The sequence below is a fragment of the Tachysurus fulvidraco genome, chromosome 6 (genome assembly GCF_022655615.1).
Source record: "Tachysurus fulvidraco isolate hzauxx_2018 chromosome 6, HZAU_PFXX_2.0, whole genome shotgun sequence".
Classification (NCBI taxonomy): Eukaryota; Metazoa; Chordata; class Actinopteri; order Siluriformes; family Bagridae; genus Tachysurus; species Tachysurus fulvidraco.
The window spans coordinates 11,915,377-11,937,370 of NC_062523.1; the positions used below are offsets into that span (position 1 = coordinate 11,915,377).

The 21,994-nt window shown below is 41.2% G+C and overlaps 1 protein-coding gene across 7 annotated transcripts in view; it reads left to right on the forward strand.

The window, feature by feature from the left end:
- The window catches only part of pard3bb (par-3 family cell polarity regulator beta b), a 251,581-nt gene that overhangs the window by 102,356 nt on the left and 127,231 nt on the right, over nt 1-21,994 (forward strand). For 6 of the 7 annotated variants that reach the window (XM_047815106.1, XM_047815108.1, XM_047815109.1 and 3 more), the window contains exons 8-11: nt 3,541-3,666; nt 5,652-6,046; nt 8,883-9,022; nt 9,164-9,304. In XM_047815106.1, the coding sequence (XP_047671062.1) occupies nt 3,541-3,666; nt 5,652-6,046; nt 8,883-9,022; nt 9,164-9,304 (802 nt within the window). The remainder of the gene's footprint in view (nt 1-3,540; nt 3,667-5,651; nt 6,047-8,882; nt 9,023-9,163; nt 9,305-21,994) is intronic. The other variant, XM_047815107.1, reaches the window with a different exon arrangement.

Genomic DNA, 21,994 nt, shown 5'->3' on the forward strand with positions numbered 1-21,994 from the left:
CAACTCAGAGTTGAGGAGACCAGCCCACGTTTCCGAGTAGGAATTTCCAGCTGAGACGGTGTTTTCTTTCGTTTTTTTCCTAGTTAGAGGTCCGAAATGATAAATCGATGTGAAAGATGTAAATGGCAGAAAGATGGTAAAGGAAACGATGAGTGAGACCAAGCTTGGTTTGTTTACGTGACTCGGCTTTCCCAGAATCCCCCAGGATAGATTGTGGTAAATGGTGAGTCTGCAAAGCCAGCACCAGGATGATTTTGTTAAAGGCTTTGTAGAAGCTGGAGGAAAGGGGCAGCTGGAGGGGGACTGGAGGCAGTTGTGTGTGTTAAGTTTTATGTTTATCTAGTTTATATTGTGTCTGAAGACAGGAGTCACTCGATTCCACTGTCGTCTTCGAAACCAGCCATAAAACTTCACTTTAGCCTCGCAGAATTCCTGTTTTTACGGCAAGCGTAACTTTAAAAGCGCTCGGGTGTGTAATGATGCTCATAATAAATCACAGAATGTGTGTGTGACACAGTGATGGTGTTTGTCTAACAGGCATGCAGGATGGTCTCTTCCTCTGCTCTCAGAGAGGATTCACACACTGAAATTGATTCATCACAGCCAGTCACATGGGGGGGAAATCAGGGCTTTTTATAAAGACATATTTGTCCCTGCAGCATTCTTTCTCTCTCTTCCTCACTTTATGTCTCTCCATCTTTCAGTCCTTCTGGATTTCTTTTCTTCCCTCTAGCCCAGAGGGCCCATATGTTTCCTTTAGTCATGCCCACCAACGTATCCCCTCGGGTCAAAGTTCACTCCTAGCTCAAGAAAAGATGTCAATAATATCACCAAATATCGAACAGAGCACTAATGTAAATGAATCTGTTTCTTAATGCCATGTGTCCTGGGGATGCGTCGCGCAGATCTAATAAGGGTGACGAGATCGGTAAGCTTTAGTTTGGAGCTGGACACAAACTGAGCCTCCACACCAGCATAGTGTTAATGTATTCCAGACCAGCCTGAACTCTGAAATGCTCTGTTATTGTTTTTCTATCTAAAGAGACTGTTATCACCTCTTGGCCTTTTTTTTTTGTTTGCCTGAGTGTGATTTGTTCATGGACAGGACTTTGTTATCCTTTCCTAATGAGTGCAGAGATCAGTCCCTACTTTTGATTGGTGTCTTTCCCCCGAGGGTCTGTTTGCTGTTTGCAAAGAGTCTATTTTTTCGCCATTCTCACTCTGGGAAGAGTAAACGGATGGGGTTAAATTTCTCTCCACATTCTCTGTAAGATATGTGCAGGATACGTGTGTTTAAGCTAACCGCAGTCTCAGACATGTCTATTCTGCTGTGTTTTTTTGGACTCCCGCTGTGTGCCACTCTCGCAGACCTTTAGAAAGGCAAAGTGTTACCCGAAACAGAAAAGTCAGAATGTTTTCCCCTAAGTGTGTTAGAAGTTTTTCCCAATCTGACACCACACTGATGGCCCCAGGCAGCTGCTTTAAGAGACACGACTCAGACCATCTATCTTTGTGCAAACTATTTGAACGGCAGGGTCTCTGCTCTTTGTGTAGAAATTTGACTTTGCAAAGTTTGACACACTAATAATGGTAAACAAGGAAGGCTCTCCTGAGTAAGTGTGTTTTACGTTTAATGTTTTATTCAGCAGACCGTTTCTATATATAGCATACAGTACGTGGCAGGAGACTTTTCAGTGTGGAGGGCAGCGCACTTAAATATGGCAGACTGGGATGTTTGGAATGAATTCTGTATTTGAGCTATTTGAATTAATATACTAAAATATCACAGCAGTGTAAAGCATCTCAGAAACACACACAACGTGAAGCATGTTGCTCCTATAGCCCATATGCCTCAAGGTTTGATTTGATGCTTATCTTCTCATCATGGTTGGAAAGAGTGGTGATTTGAGTGACTGAAGACTTCCTGTCTTGCCATTTTTTATCTCCGCGTTCCGACCTGACGTACATTAGTTGTGTATTATTATTATTTTTGTCTTCACCATTCTGGCGACACACGACAATGCGTTTGTGTGTGAAAATCTCAGGAGAACTGCAGTTCCTTGAATACTCTAACCAGCCCATCTGGCACACAGTGAACGTCATGTCACATAAATCCCTTCCCTCCATTCTGATGTTTAATGGGAATATTAACTGAAGCTCTTGTCGTGTATCTGCATGCTATTGTGTGGTGTTTCTGCTGTACAGCGGATGACCGGATAACTGCCTGAATGAGCAAGTGTACAGCTGTTTCTGCTACTTCACCTTCATCCACGTGTTACGTATAGAGCAAAGAGAACAACAAGTCATTTAGCGGTTTGCTGCATGTTGAGGAGTGAAATCATAACTCCTGTGCGAAGACAAATGTAAGCGACGAAGGCTGGTTAACCGAACGGCAGATTAGACACAGATGTAGTGTTAATCCAAGCTCCTTGTATAGAAAGCATGGTGCAGTGGCTTTAACTGTCATCACTGGAAACCTGGGAGATGTTTGGATTTACATTTCATTAAGAAATGAAAAGTTTATTATTTATTCAAGATGATCCAGGTGACATGTTTCACTATCTGTAACTTATGGAAGAAATTGCTCAAGGGCACCTCAGTCATGGTATTGCAGGCCCGAGACTCGAACCCACAACCTTAGGATTAGGAGCCAAACTCTCTAACTATTAGGCCACGACTTCCCCCTCATCACATCTGCACGTGCTTGTTTAAACTGTGTATGTTGAGCGTCCGCCGTACCGTGTGTACCGTTACTATAGAAACCATAGCGTAGCAGAACGAGCGCATAAGATGTGTAGTAATGTATCCGGAGTCGAATTATCGTCAGAACGCTCCCATTATAGACAATTAAGTTAAAAACTATGAAATTGCACCCTCTAATTTATTTTTATTCTTCCGTTCTCTTTTAAAAAAAATAAAAAATCAACCAAGTGGCACAGCTTTCACCTTCTGTAGTTTACTGGGTGGGAAAGCAGCGTAGCACTTTTGTTAATGGTGTGTGACAGCCAAAACAATTAATATTTGAACATTTTCCAATATTAAATTAAAAAGTAATTAAAAGGAAAGGCAATTTAACGTCCTTAATGTTTCCTGTTTATTGCTTTCTCTCTTTTATTTATCACACTCTTATCACATGCCTTGTTTCTTTCCCAGTATACACACATGAATCCACATTCCCTGTGGAGTTATCGCCTCTCTAGTGGCATCACGGTGTTGTTTGTTGGAAACAATTTCATTTCATCTCCCGACACAGGGAGCTATTATCACTGTTTTCTTCTCCATCTGCCACTGTAAAGAGATGCCCTCTTTTGTTGGAAACGTGCGTGCAAAGGGCAGAATAGGGTCATGATATTTAGTTTACGTTTATTTAGAATGACACTTGCAAACTTACAAACCGCATCATGTTTGTTTAGCGCGTTTTCTTCAAGATGTAGAAAGACATGTTTTGTCCGTCCCCCCATTAGAGACAGTGGAGTATCTGTACTCTGCTTTTCATGGTTCAGCAGTTACTTGTGTGTGATGTGGTGGTGTGTGTTACAGGGCTCTGGGTCTGCACATTCGGAGCGTGGAGGAGAACAGCCGCTCCAAAAGAGAAGGCATCTTCCAGGATGATGACTGCATCATCAAGATCAACGACACTGAGCTGACAGACAAGTCCTTCTCGCAGTAAGTACACGACTCTACAGCACCACAAGCCGTGCTAATGCTGCTGGCAAGATTCTCCAAGTCCCTATCCTCTCTTTACTCTCTCTCCTTCTCGTTCCCTCGCTTTTATCTGTGTCTTATCATGGCTGTAAAAAAATTGACAGTCCTCTCTCAATCCATTGTTGTGAGGATTCGGCCCATTTGAGCTCATCACAACACTGGACAGATTTCAAAAACAGTGGAAACATGGCTCGAGCAGAAACATCTGTTTCTTCCAGCAGCCATGGACCTTGAAAGCTCCTCTGTGCTCCCACTGGGTGTACACACACACACACACACACACACGCACCAACATTAATATATATCGTGCTTGTTTTTACAACAATGGCTTATCTCTTTGCCTTTTCTTTATCCTGTCCACAGTTTTGTGGTTGATGAGGTGTGTGTGTGTGTGTGTGTGTGTGTGTGTGTGTGTGTGTGTGTGTGTGTGTGTGTGTGTGTGTGTGTGTGTGTGTGTGATTATTTATTGCATCAAACAAAATAAACAGTTTAAGGCACAGATTTGAGACAACTGAAAGGAATTTCTGGTGCTCTTACACAGCAAAGGCTTTGTTTTTGGTCCAGGCTCGAGTCTGCTTATTTCCAAGGGGACGTTACTTGACACCGCTGTACTGCTTATATTGTTCACTGATCTCTTGTGATCTGATGTTTTGTGGATGTAGCAGTGTGCATTCTTCATGAGCGATCCCGGAATTCCACATTCTTTTTAAAAAATGAGCACAAGGGTCATCATGTGACCGTCAAGAGCAAAGGGGAAAAGAGAGCTATATAAGAGAAACACGTAGAGGAACGATTGGATGGAGAGAAGTGTGTTCTGCATAAAAAAATTGGAGATATAGTGCAAAGTATGTGCTCGAGTTCAGATCCACTCAGGGCCCTTGAACAAGGCCTTTAACACTCAGTGGTGTAAATGAGATAAATGGAAGGTGCTCTAAGCCAAACCTTTTATAGTGTGTATCTCCAGAAATCTCGCTCTTTTCAACAGCCTCATCAGCTAAAAGATGATGCTGACAGTAGTTTTCTTTCAGACTTTCATTGCCTGTTCCTCATCAGTATTGAGCATCATCAGAAGAACAGGGTGACACTTCTCAATAAATAAAATCAGTGTAATGTTTTACCTTTCTGTCCCACACACTCGATCGTCATCTAACAGGAACTTGCCGAGTCAGCATGCTCCATTCGTTGTGTTTCTGCCTAACAAGCAGCAACACCTCTAACATGGCTGTAAAGACAGGGTCAACTATACGAGACCTTTAGACGTTACTGAATACCTGGGACTCCTTTCTTTATTTCCACAAAACAATTCATTCCTGGTAGATTAAAAAAAAAAAAAAAAAGAAATCCGTTCTTACTTTTTGCTGTGAAAATGTAAATATTCATGAAAGAAATGTATAGAAGTGGAAGAAAAATGTGTTCCATTGTCTTTAAAGAAAAAATGTCTGCAGGCTCTTTAAAGTAATTGAACTAACTTTAAAGTCTGTATATGATGAGATGCCACTCAGTTGCCACAGCGTTCTTGCTCTTACATTTATTATATGAATTATTTATACTTAAGCTTCATATTCCATATGTGTCCCATGGTGCAGATCAGTCAGACAGAAGGCTACAGTAATTTTATTATTACATTTAGGATGGATGGATGAGTCTGAAATTGAATTGGTTAACACAAACGAGAAAGAAGGATTGCTTTGTCATTAGTAAGGGGTAGAGCTCGTTAGTCATAACCCCAATTACGCTGTCTCTGGAATGAGCTTTAGCTCGAATAAAATAAATGGAAGTATTACATTTCATTAATTGTCTTCAGATTCAGCATCATCATTCATTATGTTACATAATCGCAAACTGCGTTTCCCTTTTTTAAGGCTTTGTGAAATTACAGAGTCTCTTGAAACTTTAGTCGTTCTCCCAGAAAGTCTGACATTTTTCACCTCTCTTTCTCTACACAGGTCACAGGAGGTGTTCCGGCAGGCCATGCGCTTGCCTGCTGTACGTTTAGAGATTGTCCCCATGGCCAATAAAGAGCTCTTTGAAAAGAGTCTCATTGGCCACCTCTTCAGCACTGACAGCCATGATCGTACCCCCCGACCCAGAGAGCCTCCTCCACTGAAGGTGAAGCCCATGGTAAGACCTGCAGAGTCGTCCTCCTGTAGACAGGCCGGACCTCAGGAGAGCAGCAGTGTGAACAATGAGAGCCGTTCTCTCGGCTCCCCTCTTCCCATCGGCCTTTACCCACGGGGTAGGAGCAGCAGCCCGCTGCTCAAAAAGAGCCACACCGTCTCACCTCTGGCTGGGTTCACCACCAAGAAGGGAGGCAAGAGGCTCAAAATTGATCTGAGGAAAGGTACGTATATGTGGAGCGATACAACGCTCCAACGTGTCGAGACTATTAGTGTACTTTTGCCTATGCAGCATTTAGTGCTGGTTCGGCTAGCTTGCTCAGCGAGGTGCCTTTAGACAGATGTGAACACAGCAAGAGCATTTCATTATGGACTGAAACAACATTTCTGTGACCGCTTGAGAGAGACGTGCTATCATTTTGCCATCGAGTGAAGTGATTTGACAAACATGCTTTCTACCTGGATGTAGGCAAAAAATCCAAATGTGTTACATAAGGAGTAAAACATGACGAGGCATGCAGGCTGTTATTGGTCAATAATCTGGTGAAGCAACTTAGTTCATGTTGCCACTTACTTTACAGCAGCTATAAAGCAGCCGTCATCCCCTCGTCAATATTTTTCTGCCTTGAAGTTGAGTGTTAAATAAATGTTTTTTACAGAAAACTTTATATCAATAATTAGATTTTTGTCCTTTGCTAAATAACACAGATTGTGTCGTGTTAACAGACAAGTCCCTGTGAATGCGTTGTTGCCATAGAAATGCTAACGCTATCAGAATGACAGTATTAATACAAAACTGTCAGACGTCTGCTTATGGATAATTAATTTACACTTTGAGACCAATCGGATGGCAGAATTGACCAATTAATCACAGAAAATGTAGATTCAGTTCACATAAGTAAATTGTTGCAAGTATGAACCCTACCTGATCCCAAAGACCTCTCAGCAAGTGTGCTTTTGTTTATTTTGATTAAGATTGTACCTCTCTCTCTCTCTCTCTCTCTCTCTCTCTCTCTCTCTCTCTCTCTCTCTCTCTCTCTCTCTCTCTCTCTCACACACACACTCACACACACACACACACACACACACACACACACACACACACACACACTATTTCCTTCTGTAGCATGTCTCTGCGACCGTGTAGTTGAATGGATGAAGCCATAATTTCAGCCTGCAAAGTCTATTAAGTTCTTATTGATCCAACCATTACTGATGATCTGAATTCATTGCAGCAACAGAAAACTGCTGACTATAAAGGGATTGTGCAAAATGACCAACATAAAACACCAGCGAAACGCTTCCAATGCTCCACTCGCTGGCCTGCTGCGTCCGTTTTTGTTTTACCTGCCAGAACCTACCAGGCCATGTTAAAGATCGTCTGTTCCGTCACCCCTGCTCCGTCCGTCACTGCTCCTTTCCCCGTCTCTAGCTGGGACGTCTGCGTGGTTGTATCTGCCGTAAAAGACGTGGCTCATGTCACCCAGCAGGCGATAGGCTGTTCACTAATCTACCTATCAGTCATCCTGACAGCACAGAGACCCTGATAAGAGGTGCTGCAGCGGAGGTCACAGCACTGCAGGCACACTCACACCTTTAATACCTCTTTTCTCAGCTATGCTGTCAGACCAAACCAGCATTCATCCTCTTCACCGTTCCATCACGCTCACTGAGCAAGCATCATATCCTATTCCCTGAGCTAAACATTAAACAGCAGAATAAGTAAATAACAGCAAAATGCAAAATATGGAAATGTTACCCAGCGAAATATGTAATTGCTTATAAAGTGATCTTTGTAGTTAATTATCTGTCCTTTGCCTTTGTGAGGTGATTTAGTGAGCACATTAGTCCATATGCTTCCTGTGTTTGCTAAAAGTCCAAAATCTCTACTACTAAACATGTCATGGATCATAATCTGCAGCAGGAATCTCACCCACCCCTTCGCTCCAGGTCTTTATGATAGATGTATTCAAACATGAAATTAAACTGTAGTCCGGCAATGATAATGCACTGAAGCAGCATTTTGTAGCTCTGCATTCTCTCTCTCTCTCTCTCTCTCTCTCTCTCTCTCTCTCTCTCTGTCTCTCCATCCATCTCTCTCTCTGTCTCTCTCTCTCTGTCTCAATGTCTCTCCATCCATCTCTCTCTCTCTCTCTCTCTCTCTCTCTCTCTCTCTCTCTCCATCCATACATCCATCCATCCATCCCTATCTCTATCTATCTCTATCTCTACCCATCCATCCATCCCTCTCTCTATCTATCTCAGGCTATCTCTACCCCTCTGTCCATCCACCCATCCATCCATCTCTCTCTCTCTATTTCCATCCATCCATCCATCCATCCATCTCTCTATATCTTTATCTTTATCCATCTACCCACCCACCCCCTCTATCTCCATCCATCCCTCTCTATCTCTATCCATCCACTCCATCCATCTTTCTCTATATCTCTATCTCTACCTATCCATCCATCCCTCTCTCTCTATTTCTGTCTATCTCTATCTATCTCTATTCCCATAAATCCATCCATCCATCTATCCATCCACCCCCCATCTATCTATCTATCTATCTATCTATCTATCTATCTATCTATCTATCTATCTATCTATCTATCTATCTATCTATCTATCTATCTATCTATCTATCTATCTATCTATCTATCTATCTATCTATCTATCTATCTATCTTGCCCCATCCATCCATCCATCCACCCCCCACCCCCATATAGTTTAAGACTAGGTGCAGTCAGTCAGATCATCTATTCTTCGTTTTTCCTGACTTAATCTGTTGGGTTAAATTGTTAGCAGTTTTTATTTCTTTATTTTTATGTCATAACTACACTTTCCATCTGCACTTTCCCTGGCTTTATGATCAATACCGGTCAAGGATGATTGATCATCAGGCTTTCAGAATAATTGTGCACTTGCGCAGTTTTCAGAGTCAATAAAATAGACCCACTTCTGTGCAGATCTTGATTTAGTGTACAACTGTCAAAAATCAAATACACCTCAGCAGTTGAAATGCCTTCCTCTGTATTCTCTGCTGTCTGGGTGTGTGGGCAGGTCCGGAGGGTTTGGGCTTCACCGTGGTAACCAGAGACACGTCAGTGCACGGACCTGGACCCATCCTTGTCAAAAACATCCTCCCTAGAGGAGCCGCTGTTAAGGATGGCCGCCTGCAGTCTGGAGACAGGATATTAGAGGTGAAACCTCTTTTTGCTTTTTGCCCACATTCTGTATTCTGTAATATTCATAAATCGCCATATTAATGACACTTTGGAAAGCCTCAGTAGTTTAAAATTTTGCTTGAACTATAATTACCTTAATATGCCTGTGTGCGTCAGGTGAACGGCGTGGACATCACAGGTCGGACACAGGAGGAACTGGTGGCCATGCTGCGCAGCACCAAGCAGGGAGACAGTGTGTGTCTGGTGGTGGCAAGGCAGGAGGAGTTATTCTTGCCCCGAGAGCTGGTAAAACACTTGGTTTGTTAGAGAGTCTTAACATTTTTTCCTACCACTATCTGCTCTTATACTATTAAACCATTTCCTTTAAAGCTGTGGACTTTTTTCCTCAGGAATACAGACCAAATAACTTTACATGCCTCTATTTTCCTATCACTTTCTGCCGTTTTTCTACGTCTCTGTCTTTTAATCAGAACTTTATAACTGTTATTCTCAATTAAAAGGCTGTGAGCAGCCTCATACCTTTCTACCCCAGACCTTGTTCAAGCCATTAAATACAGGAAATGACTGAAGTCCTCTTCACCGTGCACATAAAAGGGGAAATTCCTTTGTTTTTGCATTGTCTTTAGACCCTGACCTAAATAAACATATAATAATAAAGTAGCATTTTGTTTGTAATTATTTTACAAGGGTACTCGCCGTACAGGAATGTCTGAGAACGTAACACCAAGTAATAACGACAGTGATAGTAATGCAATTTACATAAAGGAAAGTAGAAGGAACAAAATAACTATTTAATATATTATAAGGTTGTTTCATTTCACCATGTACTGCACCAGGTATATATTGATGAAATGACGATTAAAGCTACTTGACTAGACTGCAGACAGCTCCTACAGATTAGTTTAGACAGCTTGGCCTGTTCTCACTCAAGTGTTCAAGCCTTCAAGTGTTCAAGTAGGAGGTGAATGTTTGCACGTTGACTTTGGCTCGTTTCCACACTGTCTGCACTCTGTCTTGGCTAAAGAAGGTCGTCATCGGTGTGTCCCATGTTCCTCGATCTAGCCTTGAGCTGAGGAAGCCCCATCCTTCTGTTTCCTGTCATTGTCCCAGTTTAGCATGAGTGAGCGTCTGCGAGGATGTGCTGTCTCCTTCACTTATCGCTTTTTCTTTCTCTGCTTTCTCTCAGTGCCTACATGCTTTCTCTCAGTGTTTATCATCTTTCCAGTGGTTTGAATCTTCCTCGATGAACCTTCTGACCCACATAGACAGTCAGCCTCACACACGCAGTCTGCCTTCCTGCTCTTATCCCTTCTCATGTTGATTCAGCGCCGGACAGGAAGTGAGACGGGCGGTCGGCCCTCTCCTAAAGGAAGTTGTGGAGCATGCAGGGCTGTGTGAAGTCGGAGGCTGTAGCCGTGCAGCTGTGTTAGGCTTTCCTGTGTCTCTCTCATCATAACATGACACAGCCACTGCCAGTCCTTTTCTGTGCATTTCAGCGCTTTTTGGAAATACCCTATACCTGAGAAACTGGGTGTCTTCCCCATTGTTATAGCGATGCCATTCAAACACCAGGAAGTGAGCTCTGACCTCTATTGTTTTCTGATTTTATGAATTTATTTAGTTAACTCCAAAGCACCACTGGCAAATTGGATACGTTTTACTGTTGTTTGTGTTTTTGGAAAAAAAGGGCTTTAAATATGAGGCCTCTGATCCACTTGACCTTAATGAATCCTTCATTGTCCTGTAGATCCCACGATCCTCCATCAAAGTCAGTGTATGGAGAATAATGTCTGATAAAACCAGCGTTAGCACAGAACGCGCTGTGTACAAATAACATTCATTCAGACATTCATTCATTCATTTTCTTATCCGAACTTCTCGGGTCACGGGGAGCCTGTGTCTATCTCGGGCGTCATCGGGCATCGAGGCAGGATACACCCTGGACGGAGTGCCAACCCATCACAGGGCACACACACACTCTCATTCACTCACGCAATCACACACTACGGACAATTTTCCAGAGATGCCAATCAACCTACCATGCATGTCTTTGGACCCGGATGAATCCCCCGAGGCACGGGGAGAACATGCAAACTCCACACACACAAGGCGGAGGCGGGAATCGAACCCCCAGCCCTGGAGGTGTGAGGCAATCGTGCTAACCACTAAGCCACAGTACATCCCACTTTTTTGACTCTCAATTCTAATCATTTGTGCTTTTTCGTAAGGGCCGTTACGGATGTTTACACACCTCTGGCTGACGGTGTGTGAATGATGACTCATCTGCATTTTTGAAAGGCATGTTTGTACTACAATAGCCAAAATCCTGAGCAAAACTCAAACTTTGGAACGAAACACTTTGCATTAAGGTGCCAGGAATGCAGTGCAGAAGACAAAACCACACACCAGTGATATTATCGGATGGGGAACTAATTCGCTGTGGCAGTGTTTCTGCTCTTCCGAATGCATCACTTGCCAGTTCTCATCAAGACGCTTTGTGACTCTCACGCCTCGTTCATTCGTTTCATTTATTCAGTCTTTATTTATTTAGTAACTTAATACTAAATATTTGTATATAATAATTCCTTCTCACAACAAGCAGGCATTTGGACCATTTTAATATTTAATCACAGCCTTCCAGTTGGTTTTTTTCCTCCCTTTCTTTTATCTGGAGCTTCCCAATGTTGCCATGTTTCAGGTACTGTATGTGCTTGTCTTCGTGTTGTTCATGTAAGTCATAGGTCAAGGCAAAAAAAATGCTGCAATCAGTTTGGAGTTCGAAACATATCTTGATTGATTCTGGCAGCTTGAACCCGAAGTTATTTGTGTACTTACAGAATATTAACTAAATAAAGATTTGTTTACAGATTTGTTTGTGTCTGTACAGTCATAATTGAACGATTAGTTTTATTTGTCTTTAATTTATGGATTTGTGTTGACTTGGCTTGCTTTCTTTATTTTTGGATATTATTTTATAAATTCCAATAAGTTAAGATGACCGGTTTTCACAAAATGTTCCCGAATGTGTCCTCAGTTCCTGATCCAGTAAACTAACTGTTTTTTAAACTAACTGATTTGTTTTTAGTAGACACTCACAAAGCACTTTTATCAGTTTACTCTTGTTTTTTTACGCATAAACGTGAACACCACGGACCACAGGTGTTTAATAATTTATGGGGTTTTTATGAATGCCTTTTTTGTGCTCGTACAAACGCCTTACATAATAAATCCATCCAATGCGTGTCATTAAAATACCAAAATGTATTAGAAAGAGTTTGATTAGTTGCATGTGTGTAATAGTCATGTGTTTTTTATTTAGTATGAATGTTGGCAGGCTTGCTGTGTTTTCTATCAGAATACAGAGCACTCTATAAGGAAAGGAAATGTGAAAGTTGGGTTTTTGAGACTGTGGCCATCAGTGTGGTTTTACTTTGTGACATTTATTTTGCTTCCAGTTAATTGAACGCGAGTTGAATTGGAAATAAATGAAATGGATGGATGTGTGTGTATGTGTGAAGAGACACTGTCTGAGACTGAGGTGTAAGGCTTTCATTTTGGAGATTGGTCCTCCAGTCAAAAAAAGACATTCAGTTTAATGGCACTAGCTACCTGAGCAGTGTGAGGAAAATTCAGCAATATAGGAAAATGTCTGTCATATGTTTATCCATGTTTTCTTACACTGGTGTAAGCATTAGCTAATGAGGTGGGAACGGAATTAATCAAAGTTTATTTAACACCAGTAATGTAACATCTCAAGCAATTTTAGTTACAGTAAGTTTGTTTCCTGAAGAAAGAGACACACTTTACACCTCCACTCTCAGTGTGTCAATTATGCTGCATGATGAAAAATGAAAGCTTGTTTAAACCATATTAAAGCTTATTTACACTTGTTGTTCTGGCAAGGAAGAGCTGGCAGGCTTCCTCCAATTGTTCTGCACTGTACTGTGTGTTATGTGGCTGTGTGACAGGAGAGAGAGGTTGCTTTAGCATGCAGGCATGTAGACAGCTGACAAACAGCTGCTTTAGCTGGTGACGTTATTGGATAAGCAGGTGAATATCGGGAGCTGAGCTAGGAGACAAAACCTGAGAATGGGGGATTCTCAGGAAGCGCATACACAATAACTTGCCTTTGTTATAGTCAGCTAGCTTTACGTGGAAGGCTGGATGATTGATAGGCTCGCTGTGTGTGTGGGTGGGTGTCTTTATGGTCTGATATATTCAGGCTGGACAGATTAATGTATGTGAAGAATGCCAGCAAAGATGCATTTTAAGGGCAAGGAGAAGGATTGACTGATACAGAGAAACTGCAGGAGAGACAGACACCGATGGTAGAGTAATAAATAAGTGAGACAGCTATAAAGAGAGAGAGAGAGAGAAATAATATTAGCTGGGGGAGTAATAATAAGTAATAAGAGGCAGCTCATTCATATGATAGATAGATAGATAGATAGATAGATAGATAGATAGATAGATAGATAGATAGATACTGTAGATAGATAGATAGATAGATAGATAGATACTATAGATAGATAGATACTATAGATAGATAGATACTATAGATAGATAGATACTATAGATAGATAGATAGATAGATAGATAGATAGATAGATAGATAGATAGATAGATAGATAGATGACTTTTTGGAGCTATTATATAATATACTTTAGGATGACTAATTAACAAGTGTCGAGTATAAGAGATTGAGTTGTGCATTATATATGTAATTAATCTGACTGTTGTGGACGTTCTGAGGTTAGAGAGATTTAAAGAATAAAGTATAACACTGGTAGACATGAGCAAGAATAATAAAAGGTCACACAATTTATTGTGCTCAGCTGCGCAGCAGGACCTAACACTCCACATGTAGCATGAGAGATGAAGGGCCCCGATCATTGATTACAAGATTTTATAGACAGAACTCAAGAAAACAGAAGATATGTAAAAGCAAAACATCAATCATTGGCTCTCATCTCCTGACCAAGCTAATCTGACCAGGCCAAGGTCTTCTAGAAGACCTATTGGACATTGTTTATGGACAACTCGTCCCCAGTCTCTACTGCCCATGTCATGATCTTAACAAAACCTACTGATGACAATGTCAGTCTCTGGTCATGACGCACACAGTGTAAAAGCATAGAAGGACAAAGCCTTATGAACATTTATAGATTAGAAATTTCCACCACACTGTTAAACAGAAATAATAATAACAAACCTACACACTTCCTGGTTGTTTAAGTAATTGTTAAGTCACTTGCAATGGAGGAAATGGTACACAGGTCAAGCGTTTGAGCTACAGGGGACAAAAACTCAATGTTCATTTCAGAGTAAGTCTTCCAATTCAGAACCATAGCTGTATTCATTAAATATTAACCAGACATTTAAAAATATCTCTGCCCTCAAACATGCTTAGTAAATTTTAAATGCTAAGCTCCTTGTGGATTGCTGATTTGACATATATACAGATTGGTCTGCATCAGAGCTCACATTTTTATTTGAAGATAGAAACTGTTAAAAATAAACACGTTCAATAAGTAAGCTAGAATGCAAATCAGTCAGTGCTAAGGTAAAAACTCCCCCATGCTAGCTAGCTAAGCTAGTTATTGATACTGATAGACAGGTCACTTTAGCTACTGCTAAATAAATCCGGGGCAATTTGACAATCAGAATTAGGACTCGGATTCAAAAGTCTCTTATCTATTTGTATGAAATGCAAGCTAGTTGTATTAGGTAGTCAGCTAGCTACAAGGGAAGATAGGAAGGTATATGTAAATTGCATAATTCGCACATCCTGGCACTTCTTAGAGCAGGGTTCCCGTGGGGTCTTAAAAAGTCTTAAAAGATTTGAATTTATTAATTTGGAAATAATACCTTAAAAAGTCTTGAATTTTGATGTCTGGGTCTTAAAAATTGTGCTGTATGTAACTTCTCCATATTGTAATTTTCCTCAAAAGTTTCATTTGCCAACCACGATTATTTTTGATTAAATGACGTAGTATAAAAGAGTGGCGGAACCAATAATTGAGAACGCAACGCATCCCCGGGTCACCGTACAAAATACTGCGAACACGAGATGGCTACAGTAAAGGAAGATCACGCGCTACGACACCACAGCCATAGACTACAACACAATAAGCAAAGAAGCGAATAAGCAAATGAAAATCTCAGCATTCCACAGGAAAGGTTGACTGACGCATGCAGTTATATTTTTAAAGTTTGTTTTTACGTTAGCTAGCTACCAATTTCATTCTGAGGTTATGGGGAAATGTAAATTTAATGAAGCATGGCTGGATAAAAACTCTTCGTCATTGGTTAAAAGCAGTGGACAACAACGTTTTTGAGGCATTTTGCACCATATGCAAAAAAAGGATTCAGCTAGGTACAATGGGAATGAAGGCATTAGAGTCTCATGCCAAGTCGTCCAAGCACATAAACACTCTCAGTGGACAAAAACAAACTCCTTCCATCGCCTGTGTGTTTCAACCAACTAATGTTAGCCAGCTATCTGCTAATGTGCCTGAAGTGGCAACAGGAGCTAATGTTAGCAAGCTTGCTGCTAACGCTGCAGACCCTCCAGCTATGGCCACAACTAGAGTGGATCTGCGCACAGCTTTTAGGTCCACACCAACAATGAAAGCCGAGGTGTTGTGGACTCTTAACACAATCGCTAAACACCAGTCCTACAATGGAAATGAGGGTATCTCAGAGCTTTTCAAGTGCATGTTCCCTGACTCCGACATCGCTAAAATGTTTACTTGCGGTCCGACAAAACAGCTTACATAGCCAAGTTTGGTTTAGCTATCCACATCAAAGAAGAACTGGTGTCATACCCATTCCACATTCGAAAAATAACTGAACACAAGTTCAAGGATTTTGTTTTTCTTCGCTGGTAGGGACATGAAATAGGTACTAATTTTTTATATAAATGGTCTTGAAAAGGTCTTAAAAAGACTTGAATTTAACTTGAAGAAACATGTAGGAACCCTGGAAATGTGATTGTATAGAGAGTGTTTGGTATTTAGGTAGTGCCGCTGTGGAAACCGTACAGAACACCAACTGTTCAGGTGGCCTGCTCTGGCTTCCTGTTTTGGTGCCGTGTGATGAACGTAATGATTAGAGGAGCAATCCTTCATGCTGTCAGGTGTGTTTGTTGTCCTGTATCTAATGAACAAAGGTCTCAGAGCATTTCTAACTGCCCAATGAGCTTCCATGGCAAGCCTTCGAACCTGTTTTCAAATGGCACACGTTTGGTGTACATCATACTTCTCTTAATCTTTTTTCAGCAGCCCACTAGGGTGAAAGCTGCCGCTAGCCTGCTGAAGAATGAAATAGTAATCGTGATATTAGATATGACTTTGTGAACCAAAGCGAGCAAGCTAGGCCTCATTTTCTCGTCTGTTTGTGAAATTTCCCTTTGTCTGAGATGAAATATGGAGCGGAGTTCACAATACCTAATCCACTCATGTCGACACTAAGGGACTTGATGAGGCTTGGCTGTTTGCCTGAAAACTTTTCCTGCCTCGATAATGGTTTATTGAGTGTAATGCAGCAATAATGGCATACACTCGAACATGACAAGAAGACACACACGTCTCAAGAGGAAGTGGATAGTTCCGGGCTCTTGGCTTTGTGCTCCTTAATCTCTCCTCCAGACCTATAGGAACTGCATGCATTGCTTCCTCAATAAAGCTCTGAAGTGCATCTTACTGTCTCTCTGATGTCCCATGTGTCCCATTTCCAGTCCCTCTGACAGACTACCCCCAGACTCTGCAGGAGAGTCAATAAACCTGCATCTAACACAGGAGAGTAGAGGGTCTGAGACCTCCATCCATGCCCCGACCCCATTTCTTTTACTGCTTCTATCCCTCTCCGTGTAGCCCTTTCATCTGCACTTAAACAGAATCCATTTAGACCAGACCCGCAGTGTCTCTTCGGCACACTGCTGCCTTTAGCCTCTCACTGGCCTCCAGCGAATGCTTGTGGAGGAGGCTTTTTCTTTAAAAAATGGGCTTCCAACTTGTTCTCCATTCTTCCCATCTTTGCCATAATGGCGTTTCATTCCAAGCACTTTGACATGTGTAGCACACTCCTGTGTGGGTTGAAAAGTGCACTTCATCTATCCATCTTTCCAGCCATCCGTCCAGAATGAGTCACTCACGCTTACATGCAGGAGCTATTAGCGATATGATAATGAAGCAGACTGTGTAGCAAAGATGCAGTTGTGTGTAATTACAAGCAGTATGTTTGTTTATGCTCAAAATGAATAATAAATCAGGGGGTCTGGAAATTCATGCTGATGAGTTTATAGCTGATGAGGTTAACCGGGTAAAAGTCATACAGATGGCATAGATCTTCTACAAATATTATCAGCTTAGAGAGACTCGAGAAGGACTGAGAGAGTGAGAGATAGGAGGTGGAATAGAGAAGTGGGAAGAGAACGAGAGGAAGAACGGACGAGAGTGAAGAGTGAGAGATGATAAGACGTGGGTGTGATGGTGGTGAAGTTGAGCTCCGTTCAGTTGCCTTCTTCTCTCCGTCACCATCTGCTGGTTCGTACTAATGCATTTGCTGAGCGAAACACAACGCATTCTCACCAGCATTCTTACACACACTCTCGTACACACCTTTCTGCCTTTCTGCTTAAAAGACAAAATGAAGGAGTGAGTTGAAGACATGGAGCCAGCCTTCACACGAGCTGAAAAAAAAAAAATCAACACATTTTTATCCATTCTGCATTGGCTATGGTGAAAACAATCACCAGCTTGCGTCTTCTCTTGTATTCAGGATTTGATGTCCAGTTTGGGCCGGCTGGCATTACAGAAATCCCACGAAACTCGTACGAAACACGCAGAAAAAGCCAGCAGCCAAGACCATGGACAAGCACATGATGAGACTGACAGCCAGAAGCTTTCTTTTCTTCATACGGCCTAGTTCCTAGTTTCACAAAGTAACGAAGACCTCATTAGTCCGACCTCACACGTCCATGCTGAGCCGCATCCATCTGTGTGAGCATGCGTATGAGCTCTTCAAGCCTTCAGCATTTCCCTGGTAACTTCTGCAGATCTGCTGTCCAGTCTGGCAACCTGAGCCAGGCTTGAATCAGGATTTATCTGTGCTTATGGCTTGGCTACAAAGAAAAACAAACTGCACACGCTTACCTTGACCTGTGCACTATGCAAACATATCCACAGCATTGTTTCTCAGTTGTTTCTTAGTTTCAGTTGTTTCCACTTGGCAGATTTCCTAAAGTTACTCAAACTAAAAATTATCGATGGGATTTAAGTTAGGAGACAGAAGTATTCAAACTTTTTCCAAAAAAGGATTTGTTTTTCAAATGTTTGTGTTTTTTTGTACATTTTTAACACTTTTAATATAACAATTGAAATGAACATAAATGCACTTTTTTGTTGTATGTACACACACACACACACACACACACACACACACACACACACACACACACACACACACACACACACATTACGTAACGATGTGCCCGCAGTTACCTACTGCAAAGTAGACCAACAGTATGTTACATTGGTATGAACTACCAATTTTAATTACCTTCATTTTGTAAAATGGTGGATTTTACACTTGTAGGCCAAGTTTATTTATTTATTTATTTACTTACTTATTTATTCAACTTTTGAAATCTTTGAGCAATTATTTCTCTTTCAGAAGAAACCTGATGCCGTTTTTGTCTGTGCAGTATGTCTGTATATTTTTTGTGCAGTATTTTGTAGCCGAAATGTTCTGGTGACATCCCTAATAAATGCTGTTCAGTCATTTTCTGTACATATTTAATGCTATTCAATATATTTATAGATGATCTTTCTCATTGGCAATAAGCTCAAAAAAAATCTCCATTTACCGTACTGTCAGTTACTCCAGGTTCACGTGTTGTTGTTATAATATTCCATTATTTCCCAGTATGAATACCTCTGGACTAGTTGTTGAGTCTATCTAGAGTTGTTTTTGGAGTTTTATTTCATGTTTGGGATTTTTTTCTCTCTGAATTGTTCGTCTTCTGGTTCAAATTTTACTCTAATACGTCTTCTGTACTTTTTTTGTAATGACATGCGATACTGTTCCTAAAGCGGTCCGATTTGTCTAAACACTGTACTGCTGGTCTGCCTTATTTTATTTTTCTTTGGAAGGACTTGAATGAGGTTTAGGAATGCTCCAGCCCGTTGCTTATTGTTCACTGTGTGACTGTTGGTCCTGTCGTTTTCAGGTTGTCCTGTAACTGTTGAGTAACTGTGATCTATTCTCATACATGTCTCCGGGGACGATGATTTGTAGTTCCTTTAATTTTTCACCTATGAACCAGTTGTAGTGATAAGGAGTTCTTTCCTGTGATTCCAGCCGTAAATGGAAACTAGATATCTGCATTGGAAGTTTAATAAAAGTTATTTGTTTGTCCTTCGGCTGCTCCGTAATCGGGTCACTTCAGAGGATCATCCGGTCTGTATATCTCGAATAGGCGCAGGTTTTACTTTCTGGTGCGACCCTCTCATTTTATCAGGGCTTACGACAGGCACTAAGAGTTAACCCCTCAGTGGCTGAGTCGGCTCCCTGAACCACGCCCACGGCCCCAGCAGTGAGAGAATGGGATCCGGACGCTGGACCAACAGGGATGTTGTAAATATTTTTACTGTCTGAATATTATAATAATATTTTATTACAGGTAGTTATTTTTCCTGCATAAACACACTACTCACACAAGATGCAGCTAGTGTGTTACAGGTATAGAATGAAACACCCCACACACACACAGACACACGCAAACACACGCAGACACAGCACTTCAGCAGTGGAAGCTGAATGACAGCCTTTGACAAACTGAAACTCCTTGAGGCGAAAAAACATTTCTCAGTTTTTATTAAAACACAGTGAAATGGAAAAAAATGTAATGTTCATCACATACTGCACTTAATGAGCATATTAATTTTATTAATGCATTTGCTGATTTCTTGATGCCCATGAATGCGCTTTAGAGATAAGGTCATTTTTCAGATGTTTATTTTGTTCTCTCTTTTTTACCACTGATGTTCTGTTCAAGTGGTGGTGGTTTTTTTTTTTTTTTTTTTTTTTTTGGTATTTTTGGAAGAAAGGGTGAAGAAGTAAAAGTCGATGACATGTACATTGATTTGTCCCATTTCTCTCTCCTTTCTGCAACTTCTCTCTCTTGCTCTCTCTCTCTTTGTGTGTGTGTGTGTGTCCTTTATAAGGAGGCTGTTGTAATTTAAAGTGGTGAAGCACACAGTTAGTAGCATGAATGTGTAAACCTATGGCTCAAAGCACACTAGAGGCCATAAAGCCAGTTAACCACTACATAGGACCCAGAATCGTGGCATTGGCTTTATTTCTCACACACAATTTCAGACCTGGTTGAGTCGTCTAATTAATATAGTCATTGATCGTCTTTGTAATGGTGGCCTGTTGAGTTAGTTCCCTTTCTTGTAAGAGTAAATCATTAATGGAGCAGTTTAGAGTCTTTTCAGGAAAGCAGCTTGAGGCTAGAGTGGCTATTAGAGCTGAGTTTATGTATTTACTCTGTTTATGGTGCATGTCATCATTCCCCACACACACACACACACACACTTTGGCCTTGTACAAGTGTAAACCTTGAGTCGTGACATCCGTTTGAAAGAACCAGACGAGTGCCAGCAGATCTATCACAGGTCCTCAGTGAAGGACAGTTCCACTATAGCTGTGCATCCTCTTCCTCTCCTGCTTTATACACAGGAAATTGATGACCCTGTTCTCATGTTCTCATCTTTATTCCCTGTTCAGTTGACATTGAGAACACATGCAGGCATTGAACATCATTCTGGAGGGTTTGATATACACCATTATATAAAGCAAATGCAAAAATATACAACCACGAAAGAGACAAAAGAGCTCTTAGTAAAGCTCTTACTTACGTACCTGACCTTCTATAACACATTCATTTACAGGAATTAATCCCCTTCAGTAGGTTAAATTAAACCCTATTTTGAAATAAAATTTGGTAATTAATATTTTTGCTGCGAATGCTGCTCATTAGAAAGCACTTACCGCCTTCTCTTTCCATCTTGATTAGATATTTCATCATGTTCAGGGTCATGATGAATCCGGAGGCGATTAACACGAGGCAGGGATGTTATGTTTATTTACATGGACGTGTTTCACGTTAACACACAAGGTCGCTTTATTAAGTGACACCGATGAGCACATAAAAGTACAAAAGGAAGAAGAATATTTTGTATTCAGTATGAAGTTTGAGAGCCATGGCACTAAAGGACCTGCCACCTATTGAGGAAAGCTTGGTGGGATGTCCGTTCATCACAAGGCACAAGGCACATACTCATTCCCACCTTGGGCAATTTAGCATAGCCAATCCACCTACCAGCATGTTTTTTTTGTTGTCAGTAGGAGGCTATTATGAAAGCATAGACCCTGAAAGAGAGCATGCAGCCTTTAGACTGTAGAAAGTCTCCTACAGAAAAATCTGTACGAATATGTTTATTGCCGACCCAAAGATTTTAACCTTTTAGTCAATTATATTTTTTTTACTACAAGAAAAAGTGTGTATTATTATATATGGTGAACATATTTAGGGTTTGAATGTGGTAGCTCAGTGGTTAAGGTGTTGGGCTACTGATCAGAAGGTCAGGGATTTGAACCCCAGGTCCACCAAGCTGCCACTGCTGGGCCCCTGAGCAAGGCCCTTGACCCTCAGTTGCTCAGTTGTAAGTCACTCTGGATAAGTGTGTCTGTTAAATGCCGTAAATGTAAACAGAGAGAGAACAAAATTCTGGAGTATTCCTTTAATGCGTGTACATGTGTATGCTAGATGATTGATATCATTTGCTGACTATCAGCTTGTGTGTTTGTGTGTTTTTCTCCGTGCTCAAGTGTGTGTGCCTGTGGAGGTGTATGATGATGCATAGTGGAGCCCATTAGCAGCGTTAATAGGTGCAGCTTCTCTCTGTGGGTTGTGATGGA